The sequence below is a fragment of the Coregonus clupeaformis genome, chromosome 12 (assembly GCF_020615455.1).
Source record: "Coregonus clupeaformis isolate EN_2021a chromosome 12, ASM2061545v1, whole genome shotgun sequence".
NCBI classification, from domain to species: domain Eukaryota; kingdom Metazoa; phylum Chordata; class Actinopteri; order Salmoniformes; family Salmonidae; genus Coregonus; species Coregonus clupeaformis.
Genome location: NC_059203.1, coordinates 40,255,251 through 40,282,176, shown reverse-complemented (window position 1 = coordinate 40,282,176; position 26,926 = coordinate 40,255,251). Strand labels below are relative to the sequence as shown.

General features: G+C 42.7%; 2 protein-coding genes across 2 annotated transcripts; both read right to left on the bottom strand.

The window, feature by feature from the left end:
* Positions 1–9,669: 9,669 nt before the first annotated feature.
* On the bottom strand, positions 9,670–17,623 carry LOC121577658 (transmembrane protein 88B). Its single transcript, XM_041891428.2, has 6 exons — positions 17,178–17,623; positions 15,564–15,626; positions 14,851–14,936; positions 14,099–14,164; positions 13,363–13,657; positions 9,670–10,550 (listed from the first exon to the last, which is right to left on the bottom strand). Exons 2-6 carry the CDS (start codon positions 15,576–15,578, stop codon positions 10,323–10,325), a joined length of 690 nt encoding a protein of 229 aa, XP_041747362.2. The 5' UTR covers positions 15,579–15,626; positions 17,178–17,623; the 3' UTR covers positions 9,670–10,322.
* An 87-nt stretch (positions 17,624–17,710) lies between these two features.
* On the bottom strand, positions 17,711–24,299 carry LOC121577659 (neuroblastoma suppressor of tumorigenicity 1). Its single transcript, XM_045223856.1, has 4 exons — positions 23,788–24,299; positions 19,943–20,123; positions 19,518–19,629; positions 17,711–18,625 (listed from the first exon to the last, which is right to left on the bottom strand). Exons 2-4 carry the CDS (start codon positions 20,113–20,115, stop codon positions 18,350–18,352), a joined length of 561 nt encoding a protein of 186 aa, XP_045079791.1. The 5' UTR covers positions 20,116–20,123; positions 23,788–24,299; the 3' UTR covers positions 17,711–18,349.
* Between the last annotated feature and the right edge of the window lie 2,627 nt (positions 24,300–26,926).

Below are 26,926 nucleotides of genomic sequence, written 5' to 3'. Positions count from 1 at the left end.
TTGATGCTAGCCCCACATGCTATATGCAACACTAAATAGCCTATGCCAATTTAGCCTGCTCTAGCTTTGGCCTACTACGCCACATGTTATTGCATCCCACTTTTGACATTCATATTTGGAATTACAAATGAGGAGTTTGTCAACACAATATATAAGAGCAGGGAATATAGGCCTACAATAAGAGGGACTCCCATTTACAGTATATGTAAAGGGATCTACTGTAATTCTGCACTAGACAGGATTTGAAACACCATAATAGTGTTTAGGATCTTTAGTGAGAGGAAACAACACCAAAATATAAGGGATCTAATTCTGCTCTACACTGAACTCGAAACACCCATAATAGTGTTTCAACCTTTTCCATGTAAGTGCTCAGAGTCTCTGGCAAGGTGTTACAAAAAGTGGTGTTACAACACACCATGTCATGTTTCAGAGCACCTCAGGATGAATGTTTCAGTACACCTTAAATCTGTCTCAATACCCTCACACCCATGTGTTTCAATAATCCAGCAAAATTAAGGTTTTGTCTCCTTTTCAGTTGCCACTTGTTTTAGTGTTACAAAGCACTTTATTTTAACAGTGTGTGTTACAGTAATAGCCCTGAGTGTAAAAAAAGAGAACCGTCTATTAAGCTACTCAGTGTAAAAATGGATCACATTAAACCCCAGTTAATTGGGCCACATCAGGGGAAAATGAGTAAGTACATGTACTTGTCAGTACATCTAAAGTTGGAGAGTTTGAAGTTTAATGAGGAGTCTGAAGATGACTATCAAACATTCTTCCAGGCAGAGTGAATCATGCCACTGCAGACCCACTGTACTGGAACCCACCCTCTATCACCATTATTACTTAAAGTGTGTGTCTGAGATAGTGTGTCTGTGAGAGAGTGTGTCTGAATAATGATGAGTGAGAAAGTGACAGACGCACAAATATCATACCCCCAAGACATGCTAACCACTCACAATTACAATAACGGGAGGTTAGCATTTTTTGGGGGGTATGATATTTGTGCGTCTAACTTTCCCACTCATCATTATTCACGGTTAATTCCGGATTATCCGTAATCATGCTAGCATCCACATTAATGTAGAAGTGTTTAGAAACATTTTATTCTTATTTACAATAAAAGTGACTCCAAAATGACACTACCTTATTTACCATTCATTTCTATTGGGCACAAAATAATCTGAAACGCAACCAAAACAAACAGCAAATGCAAACAGTAAATGCATCCAATACATTTGTAGTCACAAGTGTGATGTAGTCATTACGTGCTATGAATATGGGACAAAATACTTAACTTTTTACTATTTTAATACACATAAATGAATTTGTCCTAATACTTTTGGTCCCCTTAAATGGGGGGACTAAATACAAAAAGTGCTGTAATTTCTAAATGGTTTACCCGATATGGATGAAAATACCCTCAAATTAAAGCTGACCTCATAGTCATTGTCTCATTGTCAAACCCAAAGTGCTGGAGTACAGAGCCAAAACAACCAAAAATGTGTCACTGTCCCAATACTTTTGGAGCTCACTGTAGAACCATTTACATATTAGTCAATTACTAGGTGTATATAGAAATGTAATGTTGATAGGATCTAAGTACATAATGAGTAATGACGGCTCTGTTTAAAAATTTTTTTATCTAAATGAATAGTTACACTCCAATAGCAAATAAACACAATGTAGTCTCCTGTAGCTCAGTTGGTAGAGCATGGCGCTTGCAACGCCAGGGTTGTGGGTTCGTTTCCCACGGGGGGCCAGTATGAAAATGTATGCACTCACTAACTGTAAGTCGCTCTGGATAAGAGCATCTGCTAAATGACTAAAATGTAAAATGTAATTTAGGAAGAGAAAGCAAACAGGCAAATAAAGTGCTACCATTCTGCTTTATCCCTTTCACACATGGCTGATGTAGAGTAACCTAGGCTACGTTTATGAACTATACTTATGACCATTTTATATACATTGAGGGAGTTTACATTAGCCTCGCAAATTCCACCACTTTTCAACCTCATTTTCATTATCTACAGCACAATACCAGTGTCTACATACAGTGGGGAGAACAAGTATTTGATACACTGCCGATTTTGCAGGTTTTCCTACTTACAAAGCATGTAGAGGTCTGTAATTTTTATCATAGGTACACTTCAACTGTGAGAGACGGAATCTAAAACAAAAATCCAGAAAATCACATTGTATGATTTAAGTAATTAATTTGCATTTTATTGCATGACATAAGTATTTGATCACCTACCAACCAGTAAGAATTCCGGCTCTCACAGACCTGTTCGTTTTTCTTTAAGAAGCCCTCCTGTTCTCCACTCATTACCTGTATTATCTGCACCTGTTTGAACTCGTTACCTGTATAAAAGACACCTGTCCACACACTCAATCAAACAGACTCCAACCTCTCCACAATGGCCAAGACCAGAGAGCTGTGTAAGGACATCAGGGATAAAATTGTAGACCTGCACAAGGCTGGGATGGGCTACAGGACAATAGGCAAGCAGCTTGGTGAGAAGGCAACAACTGTTGGCGCAATTATTAGAAAATGGAAGAAGTTCAAGATGACGGTCAATCACCCTCGGTCTGGGGCTCCATGCAAGATCTCACCTCGTGGGGCATCAATGATCATGAGGAAGGTGAGGGATCAGCCCAGAACTACACGGCAGGACCTGGTCAATGACCTGAAGAGAGCTGGGACCACAGTCTCAAAGAAAACCATTAGTAACACACTACGCCGTCATGGATTAAAATCCTGCAGAGCACGCAAGGTCCCCCTGCTCAAGCCAGCGCATGTCCAGGCCCGTCTGAAGTTTGCCAATGACCATCTGGATGATCCAGAGGAGGAATGGGAGAAGGTCATGTGGTCTGATGAGAAACTCCACTCGCCGTGTTTGGAGGAAGAAGAAGGATGAGTACAACCCCAAGCAGGGACGGCCTGTTCAATAGGGCGATATGGGCGACGCACTGCCAAACGGGAAAAGGAAGGGATTTTTTTCCTAATCAATTATATCACGGCAACAGTAGTTATCAGTGTTGTAATCTATACGTCTGATCTGCCACAGTGCCACACTGCCACTAAATGTCGAATCAGGCTAAAGTCGTGCTTCAAATGGCTCCACCCCCTTTTGGGGCGATTTCAGTCAGATTGAAAATCGCCCAGAACTTCTGTCATAGACTCCCATGTAAAATCTATTTTTTCAAATTTCAGAGCCTTCAATACAATCTCAATGGGTGTCTGTGGGCTTGCACTTACGCGCTTTCGTCACATGAACGTAACTAAGAAAAGAGAGGGTAGCAGCGTCAATCAATTCACTACTACTATCAACATGGCTAGGCTTCAGTGCAACTCGGTTGTGTCTTTGAAAGAATTTCCTTTTTGTCGGCGAACAAATGAAGATAAATTGGCAACGAAACAATTAGGACCTCCCAGACCAAATTTAATAATTCAACAGGTTTCTACTAAAGGGGGAAGTCCTACACCCGAGGATTTTCCAAAAATTGGTATGAACGAAAAACCTGGCTAGCAGGCTGCGATGTAGCTAATGCAGTTTTCTGCTACCCCTGCTTACTCATTCACCCTGAAGGCGGCACGGCAGACAGCACCGCTTGGACAGCGACTGGTGTAACCGACATGCACCATCTTTCAGAAAAGATTAAGAAACATGAGCTGTCAAAGACCCACATGGATAGCTGTTTGAGAATTTCTGCTTTGGGGAGAGTGAATATTGCCACTCAACTGGATGAGGGATACAGGCTAGCTGTCCGCCGCCACAACGATGAGGTTAGCAAGAACCGCCATATCCTCAGCCGGCTAATCCAGTGTGTGAAGTTTTGCGGCGTGTTTGAGTTAGCTTTGCGAGGCAAAGATGAAACTGAGGGCTCCACCAACCCTGGTATTTTTCTTGGACTTGTCAACTTTGTGGCACAATTAGATGAGGTGTTTGATGACCATCTTAAAAATGCTAAAGTTTTCAAGGGCACATCAAAGACCATTCAAAACGAGCTACTGGAGTGTATGCTAGCGGTCACGAGGGAACATATTGTGGAGGAGGTGAAGTCTGCGAACTTCGTAGCTATCCAAGCTGACGAGACCACGGACGTTTCTACACAGACACAGTTGGTGCTTGTGCTGAGGTACATAGATAGCAAGCACAAAGTGCAGGAGCGATTTTTTGAGTTCCTTCCCATCTCGGAATCAACCTCAGTCTCAATCGCCAGTGTACTTTTGGAGAGACTGAACGGTCTTTTTGCCGATGACGAAAGTCAAACTCATTGCGCAAGCTTACGATGGAGCCAGTGTGATGAGGGGAGAGAAGGCTGGTGTGCAGAAAAAGGTGCGTGAGCATTTCAAGAATGCCCATTACGTGCATTGCTATGCGCATCAGCTGAATTTGATCATGCAGCAAGCTACTTCTCGCATCAAAAAAGTGAACATTTTCTTTTCCGATCTGAGCGGGATTACAACTTTTTTTCCCGGTCACCCAAACGCACCAGCATTCTTGACCAGACTGTTGCACGAAGACTGCCCAGACCTTCATCCACACGGTGGAACTTCAACAGCAGAGTCGTGAACACTGTCTACGAGAATCGAGACGACCTAATAGAATGTTTTGAAGCCATCCGGACGGGTTCATTGGGTTCATTTGACCAGGGCACAGTGAGAGAGGCATCTGGCTACGTGAGGATGCTGCATGATGAAGATTTTATTTTTTTCCTGCGGCTTTTTCACAAAATCATGCCCCACGTCGACATTCTGTACCAGAAGCTACAGAAGAAGGACATCGATGCTGTCTTTATCAAAAGTGCCCTCGACAGCTTCACAAGCAGTGTGCAGGCCATAAGGTAAGATTAAACAATATCATTCGATCTTTCTCAAAGCAGAGCTTTATTTGAAAATGTATGCATGAAAGGAGACTGCATTTGTGTTTGAAATTACATTATTCTCATTATATATGGCCAGTGGTGTAATCTATTTTATTTTATATACTATGTGTACTGTGCAGTGGTGCTCATAAGTGTATGAACACATTCTAAAGTTGACTAAAAAGAGGAATAAAAAAAATAAAAAAATAATCTTTTGGAAATTTATCTTAATGACTTAATTAAAAAAGTTGGAAAATCCAACCTTTATGGACACCAATTTTCTTTTCTTTTTTATTCCTCTTTTTAGTCAACTTTAGCATGGGATCATAAGCTTATGAGCACCACTGTATACTGTGCTGAACATCCAGGCTATGTGAGACACAAAGGCTAACTTAAACACTAAAGACTTTATGCATCCCTGCCCATTTTAAGTGGAACTGAAGTATTTGTACTATACATCATGGATACATTGCATATACCTGTGCATCACATAGACAACAATACTGTACAAAGCCAACAAACACATTGGTCTGTTTGCCTTCAGGGACTCCTCTCAACAGCAGCTGCAAGAAGCAACAGGAGCCAAAAGACCCAGAACAGCTTTGAGAGAAGAGGAGAAGCAGAGGCTGTCTGAAGAGGTCTGCAACACCATCCTGGATCACATCAAAGAAAGGTTCTCTTTCTCTGGCCACCTTGTGAGTGCTACCTTACTGCAAGCAGACATGTTTGAAAGGTACTGCCATTCATTTCCTGATGAGGCTCTGAATGCCACTGTGAATGCATACCCCATGCTGAGCAAGGCAAAGCTCAAGACAGAACTATCTCTGATCTATGAGAATCCTGAATTCAAGGGAGGCTGTGGTGCACTGGCACTGTACCAGGTTCTCATGAGCTACAACCTCCAGGAGACGTTCTCTGAGACTGTGACTCTGTTGAACATCCTCATAACTACTCCCATGACAACAGCTGAAGCTGAGAGATGTTTCTCAACTTTGACACGAGTTAAGACATTCCTGCGAAATTCAATGGGCCAGGAACGTCTGAATGCACTGGCCATGCTTTCCATGGAGAGGGAACTAGTCCTCAGCATGCCTGATTTCAATGAGAAAGTCATTGAACGCTTTGCTGTATTGAAACAGAGAAGAGAACAGTTTCAGTACAAGTAATGTAGCCTCTCTCTCTCTTTGTCCCTCCCTCCCTGTCTCTTTAACACACACACGCCCAAATCAGTTCACAGTTGATGTTGTTTAAAATAGTTATTTTTCATTTTAAAAAAAGTAAAACAAAAAAAATAATCTGTTCATGTTCATTTTTACAAATCTATACAATTGGCCAGAATATGGTTGTTCATATTTACAAATCTATACAATTGGCCAGAATATGGTTGTTCATTTTACAAAGCCATACAGATAGCTGTGTTTACCTTTTCTAGAAATTACTTTCAAATTCTGTTTTCAAGCAAAATGTCTATCACTGTTCATTTTCACAAATCTATACAAGAGGGCAGAATATGGAAGTCTATAAAAATGTCTTATTACCAATAACTTGCATCAATGTTTTCAGTAGCCTCTATCAAAAGCTCCTGCTTGCTTGTTGTGAATTATGCTCAGGTGCACATATTTCCAATTCAACCATGAGGCAAAAAATGTGGTAAAAGCTCTTGTTGATCCTGCAATCTGAACAAATACCAAGATGCTGTATTTTCAGCTGATATTTCATTTGTTTATGGAAATGCATATTGTTTATGCAGTGTTGAGGAATGTGAAAGAACACCCTTGATTATTTTTACTGTGATAACTTATTTTGATTTTGTAAGCCAACACTTTTGAGATCAGTCAATAAATGCTTCTGGTATTGACTTATATGCTGCCCCTGTCTTCATGTTGTTGCTGGACATATCTTTTTAAAAATGTGTGTAGGTCACCTAAATCATCAGAAAAATTGCCCCCCCTGAGAATTTTTTCAGGAGCCGCCACTGACCCCAAGAACACCATCCCAACCGTGAAGCATGGAGGTGGAAACATCATTCTTTGGGGATGCTTTTCTGCAAAGGGGACAGGACGACTGCACCGTATTGAGGGGAGGATGGATGGGGCCATGTATCGCGAGATCTTGGCCAACAACCTCCTTCCCTCAGTAAGAGCATTGAAGATGAGTCGTGGCTGGGTCTTCCAGCATGACAACGACCCGAAACACACAGCCAGGGCAACTAAGGAGTGGCTCCGTAAGAAGCATCTCAAGGTCCTGGAGTGGCCTAACCAGTCTCCAGACCTGAACCCAATAGAAAATCTTTGGAGGGAGCTGAAAGTCCGTATTGCCCAGCGACAGCCCCGAAACCTGAAGCATCTGGAGAAGGTCTGTATGGAGGAGTGGGCCAAAATCCCTGCTGCAGTGTGTGCAAACCTGGTCAAGACCTACAGGAAACGTATGATCTCTGTAATTGCAAACAAAGGTTTCTGTACCAAATATTAAGTTCTGCTTTTCTGATGTATCAAATACTTATGTCATGCAATAAAATGCAAATTAATTACTTCAAAATCATACAATATGATTTTCTGGATTTTTGTTTTAGGTTCCGTCTCTCACAGTTGAAGTGTACCTATGATAAACATTACAGACCTCTACATGCTTTGTAAGTAGAAAACCTGCAAAATCGGCAGTGTATCAAATACTTGTTCTCCCCACTGTATATACATATATATATTTTTTTTTTTGTCATTTAGCAGACGCTCTCATCCAGAGCGACTTACAGTTAGTGAATACATATTTATTATTATTATTATTTTACTTTTTTCATACTGGCCCCCCGTGGGAATCGAACCCACAACCCTGGTGTTGCAAACGCCATGCTCTATCAACTGAGCTACATCCCTGCCGGCCATTCCCTCCCCTACCCTGGACGACGCTGGGCCAATTGCGCGCCGCCCATGAGTCTCCCGGTCGTGGCCGGCTGCGACAGAGCCTGGATTCGAACCTGGATCTCTAGTGGCCTTAGACCACTGCGCCACTCAGGAGATCTACTTTAGAGGCTGCTTCCCTATGTACATAGACATGGAACACTGGTCACTTTAATAATGTTCACATACTGTTTTATCCATTTCGTATGTATATACTGTATTCTAGTCAAGGCCATCCTATTCAACTGTTGCTGTACATACAGTAAAATGGATTAAATATATTTTTCCTAATCAATCTACACACAATACCCTATAATGACAAAGCAAAACAGGTTTTTAGAAATGTTTGCAAATAAAAAATAAAAATAAAACCATCACATTTACATAAGTATTCAGACCCTTTACTCAGTAGTTTGTTGAAGCACCTTTGGCAGCAATTACAGTCTTGAGTCTTCTTGGGTATGACGCTACACGCTTGGCACACCCGTATTTAGGGAGTTTCTCCCATTCTTGTCTGCAGATCCTCTCAAGCTCTGTCAGGTTGGATGAGGAGCGTCGCTGCACAGCTATTTTCTGGTCTCTCCAGAGATGTTAGATCGGGTTCAAGTCCGGGCTCTGGCTGGGCCATTCAAGGACATTCAGAAACTTGTCCCGAAGCCACTCCTGTGTTGTCTTGGCTGTGTGCTTAGGGTTGTTGTCCTGTTGGAAGGTGAACCTTCGCCCCAGTCTGAGGTCCTGAGTGCTCTGGAGCAGATTTTCATCAAGGATCTCTCTGTACTTTGCTCCATTCATCTTTCTCTCGATCCTGACTAGTCTCCCAGTCCCTGCCGCTGAAAAACATCCCCACAGCATGATGCTGCCACCACCATGCTTCACCGTAGGGATGGTACCAGGTTTCCTCCACACGTGACTCTTGGCATTTAGGCCAAATAGTTCAGTCTTGGTTTCATTATATCAGAGAATCTTGTTTCTCATGGTCTGAGTGTCCTTTAGATGCCTTTTGGCAAACTCCAAGCGGGCTGTCATGTGCCTTTTACTGAGGAATGGCTTCCGTCTGGACACTCTACCATAAAGGCCTGAGTGCTGCAGAGATGGTTGTCCTTCTGGAAGGTTCTCCCATCTCCACAGAGGAACTCTGGAGCTCTGTCAGAGTGACCATTGGGTGCTTGGTCACCTCCCTAACCAAGGCCCTTCTCCCCCGATTGCTCAGTGTGGCCGGGCGGCCAGCTCTAGGAAGAGTCTTCCATTTAAGAATGATGGAGGCCACTGTGTTCTTGGGGTGTTCTTGGGGACCTTCAATGCTGCAGAAATTTTTTGGTACCCTTCCCCAGATCTGTGCCTCGACACAATCCTGTCTCCGAGCTCTACGGACAATTCCTTCGACCTCATGGCTTGGTTTTTGCTCTGACCTGCACTGTCAACTGTGGGACCTTTTATATATGCCTTTCCAAATCATGTCCAATCAATTGAATTTACCACAGGCGGACTCCAATCAAGTTGTAGAAACATCTCAAGGATGATCAATGGAAACAGGATGCACCTGAGCTCAATTTCGAATCTCATAGCAAAGGGTATGAACTCTTATGTAAATAAGGTATTTCTGTTCTCGCTTTGTCATTATGGGGTATTGTGTGTAGATTGATGAGGATTTTTATTTATTTAATCCATTTTTAGAATAAGGCTGTAACGTAACAAAATGTGGAAAAGGGGAAGGCGTCTAAATACTTTCTGAATGCACTGTATTCTCTTCTAATCTACGTATTCTTCAGATATACTACATATTCTATCCACATACTGTCCATAATGTCTATGCATCCCATCACATATATATTTATACTCCGGACTCGGACAAATTCCATTCTTTAATTTTTTGTGTATTGTTATGTATTGTTAGATATTACGGCACTGTTGGAGCTAGGAACACAAGCATTTCGCTACACCCGCAATAATATCTGCTAAATATGTGTATGCAACCAATACAATTTTATTTGATTGAATTTAGACACTGGTTCGGTGCTGAAGATAATGAATATGAGGTTGACAAGTGGCAGAATTGCCCTTTAACCCAGATGGTGAAAATAATGAAATCAATAGAATGAACAACATCTGTCAAAAGAAGTAAGTTTGTAAACATATTTTCCTTCCATTCTAGACATTTGAGTGACAGTTTATACAATACTGTTTCGTTTTTCTGCTACATCATGTTCACAACCATATAAGTTAACAGATAATTGATAACAGAAAAATATAACTATACATAACCAGTACAAATCCACAGAGAACAACTGCTAGCATATCCCACCATTACCTCCACTGTCTCCTCTCTGACTAGCAATACTCCCCTAACCACTGCCTTTTACACATGTCAAGCTCGGTTTTTAAATAATTGGACTGGTTCACGTTGTATCCACTTGATTGTATGACATTCACTACAGTTTAATAGGACACTAAATACATTAGGTGACACAGCGATTCTCCAGGACTGGATTCTCTCTTGACCGTTGACCTATTTAACTTTTTGACAACAGGTTTATTAGCACGTTGGTCCAATCAGACCCAGGCACGGACGTCGCCTCCCCAGTCCAAGCCCTGTCCATGGTACCAGGCACATGTGATTGGCAGAAACAGCAGGAGGAGTCGCAGCCTCCGGAGCAGCCCACAGAAGATGGCTGCCGCCACCACCACCAGCGGTGACATCATCACGAAGCCCAGGATAATTAGGGCAGAACAGCTGTTGTCGTCGAGGTAACGGCAGATAGGAGAGGGGGAGACTAGGACCTGCGGGGGTGGAGAGGCAGACTAATGTAACATTCAGACAGAAACAGACTCCAGAGATAAGGACAATTATATTGATATAGTACGCGTTTCTGAGTTGTTTTTGTTAGTGAAGCAAATGTTGGTGCTTTATCTTTAACTGAACAGAACTGAGGGGGAGGGAACTGTGTGTGTGCGAGCGTGTGCAAGAGAGAGGGACCATATGAGGGAAGGTAGTGGGGTGTGACAGACTCTTTCCCAGTGTCCCTTCACTGTTCAGATAAGAGGCAGCCTAGAGCTTCCAATAAAACCCCTAAGCTGTCAATCACCTGTGAGCGCCACAGAAAGAGAGAGAGAGAGAGAGAGACGGAGGAAGATGGAGAGAGACGGAGAGAGACAGATAGAGATAAGAGTGGAGCCCCTGCTCTGCTTGCTAGACTTTATTTAAAACCTGTGAGCAATGCTAATGGGTGACATACTATATACACACACTGTCAGCAAGAGGGAAGAGGAGGGAGGGATACAGATACACAGAGAGGGACATGCACAGGCAGACAGACGCGCGCACACACAAACAGACAGATACTCAAAAATTCACAAAAACACCCAACATAGGAGTACACAAACACTCAAACACTCAGTGTTGTCTCATTAGGGCTACATTCTATAAGAACTCTCTGGCATAGAATTCTCTAATTGTCAGCATTTTCAAGAGGAATTTCCCCACCCACCTCAACTGAGCTCTGCAACCTCGAGCCCATCATCAACTACAAGTACACACTCATCTACACACGCATACACACAAACACACATTTTCTCCTCTTCACTCTTTCTGTCTTGTCTGTATAGGCCTGAGCCCAGCTGGGGACTAACTCACAAATTTCAACAATCAGGTCTTCTCATGGATATCCTCTCTCACTGTCCCATCCATCACTTCTCCAAGACAAACTGTTGATTGACATCCCCAACTGGCAGACAGCAAGGGTCTATACTGGCACCTGTTGTCTTCTATATAGTACTGTTCACAACATACCATTAAGCTACACATTACAAATACCACTCACATTCTGTATAACGGTACACCCTCCCCAGCCATCACTAATGAAGCCGTGAAAATGAAAATGCCTTGAAAATACAGTGTCTTCAAGATGTTTTACGATATTTAGGATTGCTATTGATTTCATTAAATGCCAACTTTCCAAAGAAAGAGAAATCAGTGTGATCATATACAAAATTCTGCCAAATATCTAAAAAGTTAGCAAACGCCTGTGAAAAGTTGACAAAATACAACTTAGTACAGAGCCACATTTCACTGTAACATCGATAATGGAGACAAGCAAGTCCTCTGAGCGCTGTGAAAAGGTGATTTGGGGGTCTACTCTTCGACAAGGACAACAGCTGTAGATCTTAGAGGACACTTTAGGATCATTATGAGAGTGATAGCGTTTACTGATTGACTCAGAATGCACATAATAATCCTGTTTTAGACAGTCCACCTGTTCTTAAAGGTGGTCTTAACATGACAGTTCACTCCAAAAACAAAGTTTGCTTCTCAGCACATCATAATCATGTTGTAGTCCAGAGTGTTCTAGACAGTCCATCTGTGTTACTAAAATGATAGTTCACTCCAAAATCAAAGTTTGTCAGGCGCTTTAAGACCTAAAAAGTGTTCTAATGCAAAGATGCATCCAGGCCATCTGTTGTCTATGCCTACCTTTCCCATTCATTTGGGATTAAGGAATATAGCCGGATCTACATAAGAGATGGCATGGGATGTGGTCTCATCTAGACATTAAACCATGCACTTTATGAGCTCTGCACTAACTTTGATTTTAAAGTGAACTCTCACTTTAATGTTGCCTATAGGCCAATGAAGTGATGTCAGCTTCCGGGTGATGTCTAAAGAACGGTGAGGCTGATAGGGGTTGGCAGGGAAGTCCTATTTTACCCAGAAATGTAGGGGTGTGTTTGTCTACCCCTAGGTGTTCCCTGTGCCTGTGCCATGTACTGCTGAAGAAACACAGGGTGTGCCACAGGGTTCTGCGCTTGCCCCCCTACTCTTCATAATCTACAGTACATACTCCCACTTGGACAGATACTTGAAAATCGACATCCTGTCCCACCCTGAGTGTGTTTGTTTGCCTCTGGTCCAGGGTGTTCTCTGTGTCTGTGCCATGCACGACAAGAACTGAGTCCTCCCACTCTTTAGATACTTGGGCAAGCCCGGTATACGTTTACAGTGTTGGGTTAGGGTGGAGCAGAAGGGAATCTTTCATGTAAATTCATGTTGAAACACTTTCATGTTGGAGCACGGCAGACAGTTATCCACTAGTGGGGATCTTATTATTATGTTATTTTAGCTGGTTCCAAATGCAAATAAGCTGTTATTTACTGGTTTATTAAGGGTTGCCATGCGTAACGCATGTTGACATAAAGTGTAGTCAACTTCGTTCTAAGGGCAGAAAGAATCTGATTGGTTTCTAAAAGGTCAATGGGCAGAGTTTAACAGATGCATAACTTTTGAAAACATGGCGGAGGTTTGAACTGAGAATCTTGTAAATAAAACTTTGAGTTACAAGTTGTAACGTTTTGAAATCATTATTGTGTTACAGTAGTCAGACAAATGTGACAATATCTCTAAGATACAACTGGTGTCCTGACTTGAAGCAAAGAGTAAAATGTAGCAAACTTGCAGCAACATGCTAAGCTAATCAGAGAAAGCTAGCAAGCTAAGCATTATGACCTCAATTCGGCGATAAAATCCTACCACATTATTCTGATGGTCAAAGGTTGTGTTAGAGACTTTGAGTAGCACTATGAGCAGCCCACTACTCACCCGTGAGTGGCAGAGGAAGCCCACATAGAGCAGCAGCGAGGCGGGCAGCAGGACCAGAGTGAACACGGCCACCAGGACCAGGACACACACCAGGGCCACGCCCACGTTCCACAACAGCAGCCCCGCCCCGCACGCCACACAGCCACACCTGCCCCGGCGGCTGCCCCACACGCTGCCCTCGCTGTGGGCCGGGGGAGGGGGCAGCATCTTCACCCCCTCCCCCACCCAGAACTCCTGCTCCTTCTCCTCGTCACCTGAGCCCCCCTCATCCAGGTCCACGTCCACCCCACACATCCTGATGGGGAGAGAGAGAGGGAAGGAGAGAGGAGGAGAGAGAGAATACATTGATACATTTAACCATGGAGTTTTATCAGCTGGAGAGTGAATGGTCCAATGTCATTCTTCATGAATGTAGCGTAATCCTACTTTTCCTACAATCACCTGCCTATTGTTCTATTGTTCTACATTTCCCCACAAGTTAATGTCTTTACCACTGTGATGTCACAGACCGACACACAGCTTTGTAACTAATGGTAAACCAGTAATGATGTTTGACGTACAGCTCTAAAACAGACTTCTAACACAGAGGACACATTAACTATGGATTTGGTGTAAGGCTGCATGAGCTGTGATGATGAAATATGACTAATTCATGTGGAGGCATAGGGTGTTAGTGAAAATGTCAGTTTATCTCACTGTTTTGTGTTACACAAATGCAACTTTTCAGGTGATTTACCTATCAAGCTGACTAGGAGCCTTGCTAGGCTGTGTGAAGCTGGAGGAATGTCCCAGTGGGCACACACTGGTTGAGAGAGAGAGAGAGAGAGAGAGAGAGAGAGATGAAACAACAAGGTACAATATGTTGCTGTTCCACAAAACACAATATGGACTCATAAAATGGCCCAATTACCCTTCCCATCACGCCCAGATACATTTAATTATCTTGTGTCCAGTATATTATCGTTCTTTTCATCACCCCCGCTGTCCTCCCACTTAGGCCTACGCCCCACCCCTATCCCCACCCCATCCTGCGCTCAGTGGAATCGACAACAGCGATCGATCCTCCGCCCCTCCCCACCGACCGCGCTCCGGGCAGTAGCACCACCCCACTGGGCAAAAACGGGTTGAATCAACGTCATTTCAACAACAACAAATCTATGTGATGGCGTTGAATCAATGTGGAAAAGTCGTTGGATTTGCAAAAAGTCATCAACATAAGGGTATTTCCAAAAAATTTAACGCAACTTTTAACCAAAATCCAATGAATTGTTGGTTGATTTCACGTTGAATTTACGTTAGTTGACAGCTCAACCAAATGTAAATGAAAACTAGACGTTGAACTGACGTCTGTGCCCAGTGGGACAACTATAAATAACACATTTAAAAGCCAATGCTGTAATGATACTTAAGATACAGTATTTCACAAAATACAACAATCCAAGCAGAATTGTATTCCAAATACGTCTAACATGACATGTGCACACTTACCTCGCTCTGGTGTCTCTGTCACTATGTCTCAGAAGACTCCTTTGAAATTGTTGACCCCAGAAACAGGAGCAGGTGCTTCCAAATTCCTGCGGATGTCAGAATAATATTATATTCCCGCGTTAGCTGAGAACAGTAGAAACAAACAAAACAGCACTTTTTAGGATGCGCAGCTATTGCCTTTTCCAAGACAGTAGTACAGCGATGCGTGCGTGCTGCGTTCGAGTGTGTATAGATCAGAGCGGTGCGCAGCGCGCATGCTATGAGTATGTGTACTAAATTGGTGAGAGAGAGACCACCTCAGCACAATTGGACACGGCGCACTGTCCTCTTCAACATTAGTGACTTCACACGCACGCGGTGGAGTGAAAATGAGATAACGGGGATGAGCAGACCATACCAATAACCCTATTAGAATTCGCCTGTTTTAATGATGTTCCACTTATATTGTCCTCTTCTCTTTTATCCGAATCCGCTTTTCCCAACGTTTGACCTCACTTTGGAAGTTCATCTAACGTTTTTTTTTACTCGTTTTTTAATCATTTTATCCAAGTTTAGCTACAGCATCATAAACTTACTCTCATGTAATGCATTATGGCATCCCTATGTTAATTATCCTTGTTTACCAAAAGTCTTGGTTAAAGGGGCATCATATAAGTACAAACCCCTCAGTGATGCAGCATCAGAAGACCGAAGCCAGGCAAAGCAGCACTCACCCATCTCTTGGCCATAGGCTGCCTGTTGGCAGGGTCACCTGTACAGGCTCTAGTATTGGTAACCTACAGAGGGGACATGGAGGGCGTGATTAATAATCCCTGTAGGCTATATCAACCAGACATGAAGTTGTCCTACACACCTCTCTGATGAGAGAGGTCTGGGTTGGGCTATCCCCATGTGACAGATTACGGAGATCATACCCTGCTCACGCCCCCACACCCCCTCTAATGTCGCACACTAGCCGATGTAGCAGACCCTCCCAAACAAAAAAACAAACACACATACACACACACACACACACAGTCACTCAGCACATTCTCTTCCCTTGCTGTCTGTAGGACTGGGCCAGGCCCAGCTGGGGACTAGGCTAAACTGATGGTATGACATGGTTGACAAACAATGAATAGAAAACTCTCCCTGGAGTATTATCTCTCTCTCTGGAGGAGGGGATCTTTTACTGGAACAAAAACACCCTGGGGTAGTCCTCTCCCACTGATACTCAGGTCAACTTCTCCATGCAGTCATACTGACATCTGCTGGTCCGTTTGGTTATGGTTTCAAACATGGTTGGTCTTTATTGTTCGTTACCTAATCATGCTTATTTGTCAATTGAAAGGTTTGAACAGTTTCAAGTCAAAACACACAATCACAGCTGTTTAATCATTCATTTTTCTCATCATGCAAAGCAGCCATAAGTTACTCTAACTTAATATCAGCCAGGAATAGATCTCTCTGGTCAATGTAACCTCTGTCTCTCCCTAACCTCAGACATCCCACGGATCCCCTTCACTATCTGCATATTAAACTCTATTGAGCTCTACCTACAGACATTTACATTTTAGTCATTTAGCAGACACTCTTATCAAGAGTGACTTACAGTTAGTGAGTGCTTACATTTATCATACTGGCCCCCCATGGGAATCGAACCCACAACCCTAGCGTTGCAAGCGCCATGCTCTACCAACTGAGCTACAGGAGGCACTTTGAGACTACTACTGCACTAATGGACTAGCTCAAGCTGTGTTCTCTCTCTCTCTCTCTCTCTCTCTCTCTCTCTCTCTCTCTCTCTCTCTCTCTCTCTCTCTCTCTCTCTCTCTCTCTCTCTCTCTCTCTCTCTCTCTCTCTCTCTCTCTCTCTCTCTCTCTCTCTCTCTCTCTCTCTCTCTCTCTCTCTCTCTCTCTCTCTCTCTCTCTCTCTCTCTCTCTCTCTCTCTCTCTCTCTCTCTCTCTCTTCTCTCTCTCTCTCTCTCTCTACCCAACTCCATCTATCTACAACACGCCACTCTGGGTTGCCATGACATTTAGTGGCTTTATAGGTCAAAATCACTCTGTGATGAAATGATCAGATGACAGTTAACCTTAATAAAGTTAGAAACATTGTCCATATGAACTCAGATAATAGAGCACTTAGATGGTGGAGGAAAAGGAGAGTGGGAATTTACATGACAATACTTTACATTTGAAATTGTGAAAACAGATCATTAATGATATGTACATGAATGCATTATTGTTGTGTGTGTGTGTGTGCGTTTTGTAGTTTTAATGCCTGCCTTTTAGTGTTGGTTAAAATGGGGGGAAAGTCCTCTCTGTGTGTTTGATCTGTATGTTACTTACTAGTCAACGGTTTCTGTTTGAGAACAACGTCCGTGTCCATGCTGACTGCTGTAGGCAGAGAGTAGTGACGATGCAAACATGGCCAATACACACATCTATAGTCCACAGTTAGGATCATAACACACACAGCCTAAACCTCTGTACTTGAGTGAAAATGTCTATGTATGGTGTTAGTACATTTAAATAGGTGAGATTAGGACTGGGGATTGAAAGGTAGCCAATGTAAAGAGATGGAAAATGCTGTAACTTGTTTTTAAATCCTTTCACTTCTGTATCCAAATGCTGCATTTTTTCTTCCGATCATTGGATTTTTGAGTTTGAAATTATATACACACCAGTACAGCACATGCATGCTGCTGCATTTTAGCAAGTTGCCCTCTGCAGTACCTCTTTAAACCAGCAGAGAGCAGCAGAATCAAATCTATCATATATGAACATGGGCCGCTGACTAGTCCAAATCACGTTCCCACCACATGATGACAATAATAGACAAAAGCCTTAACTAAATCACTACAGATAGAGAGCTTCATTGATAAGATTGAACAAAACTAGCTTTATTCTCGTAGGAGAAGCACAAATTGGAACATATAGCTTTAGGTCAGATACTAATGCAAATAGGTGATAGACAGAAATTAAGTCAGAAACTGTACAGTTTGTACTGTAGCTGTATGATTTTTTTTTTTCAAGACAGATTAACAGAAATAAGTCTACTGCTTCAAAAGTCTATAGTTGTGTCAGAGTGCATGCCTGAGTGTGTGTAGGATTGTGATATTCATTGTCCTAAGTGAGAAGTTAGATGACAAAAATTGTGTAGATAAACTGGTGTGTTTATATGCGTTCATTTACATTTATATTTTAGTCATTTAGCAGACGCTCTTATCCAGAGGGACTTACAGTTAGTGAGTGCATACATTTTTTCATATTTATACTGTGATTGTCTTGTGAAGAGTACAGCATGAGTGAGCTTCTGTGTGTGTGTGCTTTTATAAGCAGTTTACATTTTCATGTTAAGTGAAGTTTTACTTTCAAAGTGCTTTTAAGAAACAGTGGTTGAATGGAAGAGAAGGGAAAAGGCATCATCCTGTAACTGTAGAAGAAGAAACAACTTGTAGAGAGGTTTGGAAGAAGAATCAGGAATGGCGAGAGAGGAGTGTCCGTGGCAATCGAGCGACCTACCCTCCATCAGATGTGTGTGTGTGCGGGTGTAGCTCTGTGTGTTTGTGAGCATGCTGAGAGTGTGTGTCTGTGTGAGGGTGAGGGGGTGAGCCGCCGTGGTGGATCTCTGGTAGGGTAGGTGGGTCCTGGGCGCTCTCTGATGGGTAGAGCTGCATCACTGCCCCCTCCTGGGCTCCCTCCTTACTGCAGGACTGGCAGCTGCAGTGGAGGATCTTCTCCACCAGTTTATCCACACGAGGAGCGTCCTCACTGCCGGGGCATTCCAGAGTCACCTACACACAAACACAATGCACAATGCATTACACACAAAAAACATACACACACATACCCCCCCCTCCAACCCCAAACACACATGCACGGCATACACACAAACACACACACACACACACAGGAAAATGGACAAGCACTGCCGGACTCTCCTACAGAGTCTCCCACACATGTCAGTCTCTGGCAGAGACAAAACCTCAGTATCCATCTTCAAACAATGTATCCCTGAGTCATGTTGTGATTTCAGGAATTCAGTCACGCTTGACACAGCTGAAATAATTTGACAATGCACCATTATGGTTTGAGACCATGAAAATAAATGGCAGAATTGTAAATCTTGAGAAAACAAAAAACTCTGCACGCTTTTATGCTCAGGGGAACATAACTGCTTTTAGCCAAACTATAAAAATCCAGAAAAAATGCATTCCATTATCAAAGAGAGACCTTAGACATCAGGATTATGTGGATCAAAATGGTCATAATCATAGTCATAATTAATTTATCAACAGCGGGATTGATAATGCACATGAGTCTGCTTCCATTTATTTTTCAATATTGTATACAGTATATAACATGTATGTCAAGCTTTTTCTCTTGACGCATGAAGTCACATCACCTGTGGTCCCAGACCCACTCCTATCCTACTTGTCTGGCTGCTCTCCAAACTACATACACCTCAACACAGGGCCTTTGTTGTTCCTGGGCTCTGGAATCCCTGGCTACTAGACAGACAGGCCCATTACAGACGACAAGGGAAACCTCAGATGAATTAAATGCAGGATCAATTGTGGTTGTGGTAATGTGTTTCTGTGGGCTATATGTTTATGTGTTTATATTGAAAGAGTAGTGTTGCATTAGCTGGGGTTTGTGTGCATGTGCATGTGCGTGCGAACTTACCACTTCCCACTGTGTCTGTGCAGGCATGCAGGAGTCACAGTGCACCAGGGACTCGGTGGACTGGGGGAAGGTGTTTGGGACACTGTAGCTGAAGCACTGCCCCAGACACGCCCTGAGATGATAGGGGAGAGAGGGAGGAAAGAGAGGGGGGGAGAGAGGGAGGAAAGAGAGGGGGGATAGAGGAAGGAAAGACGTCACCATTCAGCTTATATACAGTATCTGTATATTTCATGGCTGCTTTGATTCTGTTTGGAGGTGACCCGTGCACATTCAAATTATAGTGATATTTGGCCATTCAAAGTCAAACTTCATTCCTGCTTTTCATTATTAAAGTGAGTCAGTCACCCTCTTGAAAATCATATGAAATGCCTCTGCATGTGTTGTATGGACTTGAGTGAGTGTGTGTGTGTGTGCTCCATATTGACCTGTTTTGGATAGAGCGAGGCTGGCAGCCGGTGTGCCCGACTATCTGTGTGATGTTCTTGGCCTCGCACCAAGCACTCTTGTCAGGGAACAGTGCCAGACGGTTGATGTGAGCGGGCGGTGCCGCCGAACAGAGCTCAAGCAGCGCACAGCAAATCACAATTCTTTGCCACATGACTGCACCTTAAGGAGCATATAACATTTATTGTTATAACCACCTGAAAGGATTTCTGTGAGTTCAGTTACATAGGCCTAGCCTACTTCACCTGTTGTTATGTCTTAAAAATAATTGAGATAGACTGTTTTTCCACAAGAAACCATATTGTAAAATATGTGCCATGATTTGGGGGGGAAACTTCTAAGCATATGCATGGCTTTAATTAATAAAGCCTGTTGCAGTTTTGCAATATTCTGTATGCTCTTCTTCACTCATCCATTTAAACACGGTAATCATCTGCACTGAGCTATGCTCACATGGCCTAATTGGCTCTGGCTTTGCCTGTGAAGAAGAACAATAGTGAAGTATTGCCTAGTGAAAGTCTACACACCCCTTGCACTGTCACATTTTGCTGCTTAAAATAAAATCTGAAAAGGGATTATATTAGATTTTCTTCCTACTGATCTACACAACCTGCTCCACATTTTCAAAGTCAAAGAAAAAGTATAGAACAATGGCTTTCCAAGAGGTGTTGAGTGTTCCTGAGAGGTCCAGTCTCAGTCCTGACTTAAATCTGCTTCAAAATCAATATTGCTGTCCATGACTCCCAACCAAATTTACTGAGCTTGAATACATTTGACAAAAACAATTGATATATGTAAAAATACTTTGAAGTACTACTTAAGTCATTTTTGGGGTATTGGTACTTTACCATTGATATTCTTGACAACTTTTACTCCACTACATTCCTAAAGAAAATATGTACTTTTTACACCCATAGATTTTGGCTGCCACCCAAAAGTACTTGTTAAATGTCGAATGCTCAGGCAGGACAGCAAAATTTTACTAGGTGACTTTCACATTTACTGGAGTAATGTTCTTTTAAGGTATCTTTAATTTTACTCCAGTATGACAATTGAGTACTTTTTCCACCACTGGATTTGTACTGAGTGTACAAAACATACTAAGTGTACAAAATAACTGCTCTTTCCATGACATAGACTGACCAGGTGAATCGAGGTGAAGCTATGATCCCTTATTGATGTCACTTGTTAAATCCTCTTCAAATCAGGGTAGATGAAGGGGAGAAGACAGGTTAAAGAAGGATTTTTAAGCCGCAAGAACTGCAACGCTGCTGGGTTTTTCACGCTCAACAGTTGTATCAAGAATGGTCCACCACCCAAAGGACATCCAGCCAACTTGACACAAATGTGGGAAGCATTGGAGTCAACATGGGCCAGCATCCCTGTGGAACACTTTTGACACCTAGTAGAATCCATGCCCCTATGAATTGAGGCTGTTCTGAGGGCAAAGGGGGGTGCAAATCAATATTAGGAATGTGTTCCTAATGTTTTGTACACTCAGTGTATGTTGCCTTAAGAGTTGTGCAGAATTGGTAGAATCTTATTCAAAATTATTTACAGCTGTAATTGCTACCAAAGGTGATTCCACAAAGTATTAACTCTGGGGTGTGAAGACATACACAATCAAGACATTTTCGTTGTTTTATTAATTTAGAAAGTGTTCTATACTTTTTCTTTGACTTTTACGTCAATGTGTAGCAGGTTGTGTAGATCAGTAGGAAAAAATGTATGGTAATCCTTTTGTAGATTTTATTTTATGGCAGCAAAATGTGACAACTGTGCAAGGGGTGTGTAGACTTTCACTAGGCACTTTAGCCTACTTGGTTCAAAGTGGCCCAGCAGAGAGTAGTAGAGCGAGAGAGAGAGAGAGAGAGAGAGAGAGAGAGAGAGAGAGAGAGAGAGAGGGGGTAGAGGTGGGAGAGAGAGGGAGATGTCTGCTTGATACCACCTGACTCTAATAAACTATCTACGTCCACAAAATCTTCTCTCTAGTTTCTTTTAAAGCTGCGTAGTTCGGTTTCGTCATCTACCAACTGCTACAAAAAATCCTCTCTTGTTTCTTATAAAGTTGTTTGGTCACGTCATTTTGGCTGCAAACCTTTCCATCTCGTTTTATGTGTCACTTTTTAGTATTGAGGACGTTTTGCTGTGCCTTCGGGCAAATAACATTCCTGAAGGATTCAATATCGCTGTCCAACGACCAAATGCCCGGTGGCTGTAAAACAGAGAGCGTGAGAGGCGATTGGGGAGGGAGTGCATGACAAGAACAAACGCGTACAAGAAGCTGTGGAAAATTTTAATAAGTGCTAATTCTACAGATGGGCTATTTCATGCATTCCAGGTATTTTTTGGCACTAATGTAATTATATAAATATTTGCCTTTATAGGCTGACCACTTAAAGGAGTCAACTTTTTTACTCTATGGGCCTAGTTTATAATCAGGTCATAAGATATGTATTATGCTTAACCACTCTTCTAAGAACTTGGCTACAGTGTATAGCAAAATAACTGACAAATAGGCTAATTAAATCCAGCAAATGATAATCATCAGACAGCTCTACGGAGGCCATCGCCCCTCCCTTCCGAACGGCGTTCGCCCATCTCTTAGGACCGACTGACCCATGTTCAACCGCTGTTCACCCTTTCCCCCATCCAATACATTTTAAGAAAGTTGAAGCTCATTTACTGCATTTCTATACAATTTAAGAACTCTAAAATGCTATTTGGAGAACAGCAAAAAACAAGCAAAAATGAACCCAGCTATTAGCATATTGGTCGCTGTAGCTTCATTCACCTCAGTCGATCTACAAACACATTGTATATTAGCTAAACAATTAGCCACTACCCATTAACTCAGCAATGGATTAAAAACTATAATTTCATACCTACAGAGGGATCTGTTAGCAGAAAAAGTATTTTATTAACAAAAGGTAAACAAATACATTTTTGTCATTTAGCAGACGCTCTTATCCAGAGCGACTTACAGTTAGTGAGTGCATACATTATTTTATTTTTCATACTGGCCCCCCGTGGGAATTGAACCCACAACCCTGGCGTTGCAAACGCCATGCTCTACCAACTGAGCTACATCCCTGCCGGCCATTCCCTCCCCTACCCTGGACGACGCAGGGCCAATTATGCCCGACCCCATGGGTCTCCCGGCCGCGGCCGGCTACGACAGAGCCTGGATTAAAACCAGGATCTCTAGTGGCACAGCCTTAGACCACTGCGCCACTCGGGAGGCTATATACATTTGCTTTACTGATTTTTGTTATTGTTGCAGTTTTACAGGTAATTTCCTGCAATTCTACACAATTTGCCATGGGGTGGCAAGAATGTTTTGCAGTTTTAAAATCAATTTCCTGCAATTCTACACATTTTGCCATGACGTATGCCATGTTAATATGATATCTGAGTGAGAGTGACTAACAAAATCAATGGGGCCCCCCTGGATGTCAGGGCCCCTGGGCACGTGATTAGGCCTTCTACAAGTTTAGATAGCTGGCTAGACTAACTAGACTAATTTACCAATCTAAAAATGTTTAACTGACAGGGGATAATTGAATGACTGTCAGTGAGTGACATATAACAAGAGGAAAACTGCTGATGCACAACCAAGTTTCGAAATTGCACCTTGTGTATTTTTGCATTTTATTTTTACTCGAAAAAAACTACCGAGGACCGGACCTCATATGTAGCTACGGCCCTGTTTGCAACGTGACATTTTGTGTTGTAAGACTTTGGCAACTCTCCGAGACTGAGAAAGGCATCAAAAGGTGAACTTTGCGTCTGTTAGTAAAAAAAAAAAAAAAAAAAGTTTACTTACCGTTGGGAACCACCGAAATGCAGCAATATTCTGCTGAGACCCTTCACTAGAGCTTCAACACCCGTCTCTCCCAACCCTCTCTTGCCACCCGTCCCGCAGGAGACCGGAGAGACGATGGAGGATCAGCTCTAGTTGATCATTGGAAATGGAAAATATAACTGCTTTCAGCAGAAAGGATTCACCCTTGATATAATTCCTAGTCCTAGAAAACAATTACATCTTCCGCCAGTGAGAGACGGACAGATATGGAGACGGGTGAGAAGACAGTGCGCATTATAAACCCTATCGGTCTAAGTCCATCAGCGTACTGGGTCCCTCCCCTCCGTGCTCTATCCCTTCCCTTATGAGTCTGTTTACACCTCTTCTCTCCCAAAACGGGAGGCTATGTATTTTCCGTGAATCTGTACGTTCCAAGTTCTTTCAAACTTTATCTCGCCTTTGCTTTGGTCGCTGAATTTGGGTATAGGCGCGGCTGCGCCTCCAGACAGGAGTCCCGCTGTGTTTTTGGACGACCGGGAACGGGAGGGGGGTGAATGAGTTTGGCAGGTCTGAATTTAACAGTTTAACAGCAAAGGGAGCCCAGCCCCTTCCCTTTCATGTTATACAACACCACATAGGCATCATGACCATATTGCAAATAGTGACAAATGCATCACTGGTCAGTTCACAGTGGCTGTTCTCAACTGAGTGGAGTACCTATAAGAACCACATGAAGGAATCTGGCTCAGAGTGGAAGTGGATATATACAGTCGGCAGGCCATGCATGCTGTCCTCAAGGGCCAGTGTTCAGGTTTTGTCCCAATCTTTGAATAAGCCACTGATGAACACCTTGGAAACCATGAATGGACCCTCCTATAAATCTATTGAGCAAGTAAGTGCCAGAGAGTAATGAAAACCAGCAGACGCTGGAGCTCCTTAGTGCCTCATGAGCTGTGCACCACTTCAGCAGTCGGTCAGTGTCCCAGACTACCAGTGGTTATTTTTGCATAATGGAGGAATGTTGCTTCTCCATGATCATTTCTAACAGAAATATGTTCAATGACCACTGCAGTCACTCATCATACCATGACGGTACTCTGTTTACCTCAAATAAACTATGCATGCTGGACTGGCACTGCTGTATCTCTCCCTCTCTGACCTCCCTCTTCTGGCTGCAGAACAGACCACATCTGATGGAAAATGGTTGTAATTATGATGCTGACATGTGTATGATATCTGATCCAGCTGTGATTTCTGATTAGTGGCAAGGTTATTAGTGATTATGACTGTCTTCTGGAGAATCTGTCAGACAGGCACAGACAGGTACACTATTATGTCCTAGAAATCTACCTCCCTCTTCCCTCTGCACCTTGGATTGTATCCACAAGCACCCGTACCAGTGTTTTGCGCTTCACTTGCAGACAATACTTTGATACACATGGGAAAAGTGAAATAGAGGAACCTTTTTTTGAGATGCCTGTGCCTAATAATGTTTGTGACATGTTTTGTGCTGCTGCTATGTTGTGTTGCTACCATGTTGTTGTCATGTGGTGTTGTACCATGCTATGTTGTTGTCTTAGGTCTCTCTTTATGTAGTGTTGTCTCTCTTGTTGTGCTGTGTGTTTTGTGCTATTATTTTAAATCCCAGCCCCTGTCCCCGCAGGAGGCCTTTTGCCAGGCCGTCATTGTAAATAAGAATTTGTTCTTAACTGACTTGCCTAGTTAAATAAAAAAATGTAAACATATACTCCTTACTTTGTGATGAATGCTTTGCAGAATGCATGCGTGAGTGTTTACATGCATTTGTGTGTATAAGACTGTCTGTGTGAAATAATGTTTATATGCATGACTGTTGAAGAATGTACTGTATCTATTATGGAGAGAGATACATGTGAATGTGATTTTTAAATGGATTATGTGGTGTAAATATAGTATGCGTTTGAGATTGTGTATGCCTGGGCATATATGGATGTGTGCTGTAGGAAATGTGTATAGTTTAAGCTCATGAGTGAGCATGTACATATGTGTATGAAGGTGTGTTTGAATATGTGCCTTGAAGTGAACGTGTTTCTCGCTCTCTCTTTGTGTGTGTGTTCAGACGTGCACGGTGCAGTACTCACCTGTTAGTAATAAGAGCTGAGCTTCAGTCCAGTACTGACATTCTAGAACATTCCACAAATTCTGCTGCACCAGGGGGCTGGACAAACACACTCACAGACACATACACACACAGTACTGCCAATGAACACACAGGTATAGAAGATTGCTCACAAAAGACACACACGCTAACATGATCCTTCTCCATGCAGCACCACCTACACAATCACTGCCAACACTTAAAACACACATCCAAAACACACATGCACATACACACACACAGGTTCTCTGCCATTGCCCGCCTCCCAAACACTCCCAGATGAGGATAGACTGCATGGTGTTGCAGATAAGACTTGCACCTGGAACAATGTATAGCGCCCTTCTTGCCAGCGCAACATTTGTAACATGTCCTACAGTTCCTCCACTGAAACTATTTGTGGTAGTGCTAGATGGTAGCAATACACAGTGTTGTATTGCTAGATGGTAGCAATGCACAGTAGATATTATTCTGGGGCGCAACTTTGGTTTTAGAAGTGGGGGGACATAATTTTGTTTTTTTATCCAGTCAGATAAACACTCAAAACAGCCTACCCGACCGCTCGGAGGCGTCCGCATGGTCCTAAAACACAGTTGCCTCGTTTTGTATCACATTCCAATGGTAAAACTGGGGAGGGACAAAAATGCAATTTCAGAATGCGGGGTTGGACATGTCCCCCCATCCCCAGTGAAAGTTGCACCCCTGATATTATTTATGATAGTGCTAATTAGTTGTAATGCTGCACATCATAGATTCAAAATACATGAACCCCCCCTCCATATTTTATCCATTGCTTCATTTTCTTTAGCTCTCTTTTTTCCCTGCTTCCCCTCTTTCCTTGAGGGCTGCAGGTGCTGAAGCTGGCTCCCATTCCAAAACAGCAGGAGTTTAACTCTCCTACTCATTTACACACAAAATACTTCAATTCTCTCTCCCACTCAAAGCTTGCCAAAGTCATTTCAAAATACAGATGTTATTTGTGAGCACTCAGACTTTATTAACACAGAAGACAAAAGTAAATTAGGA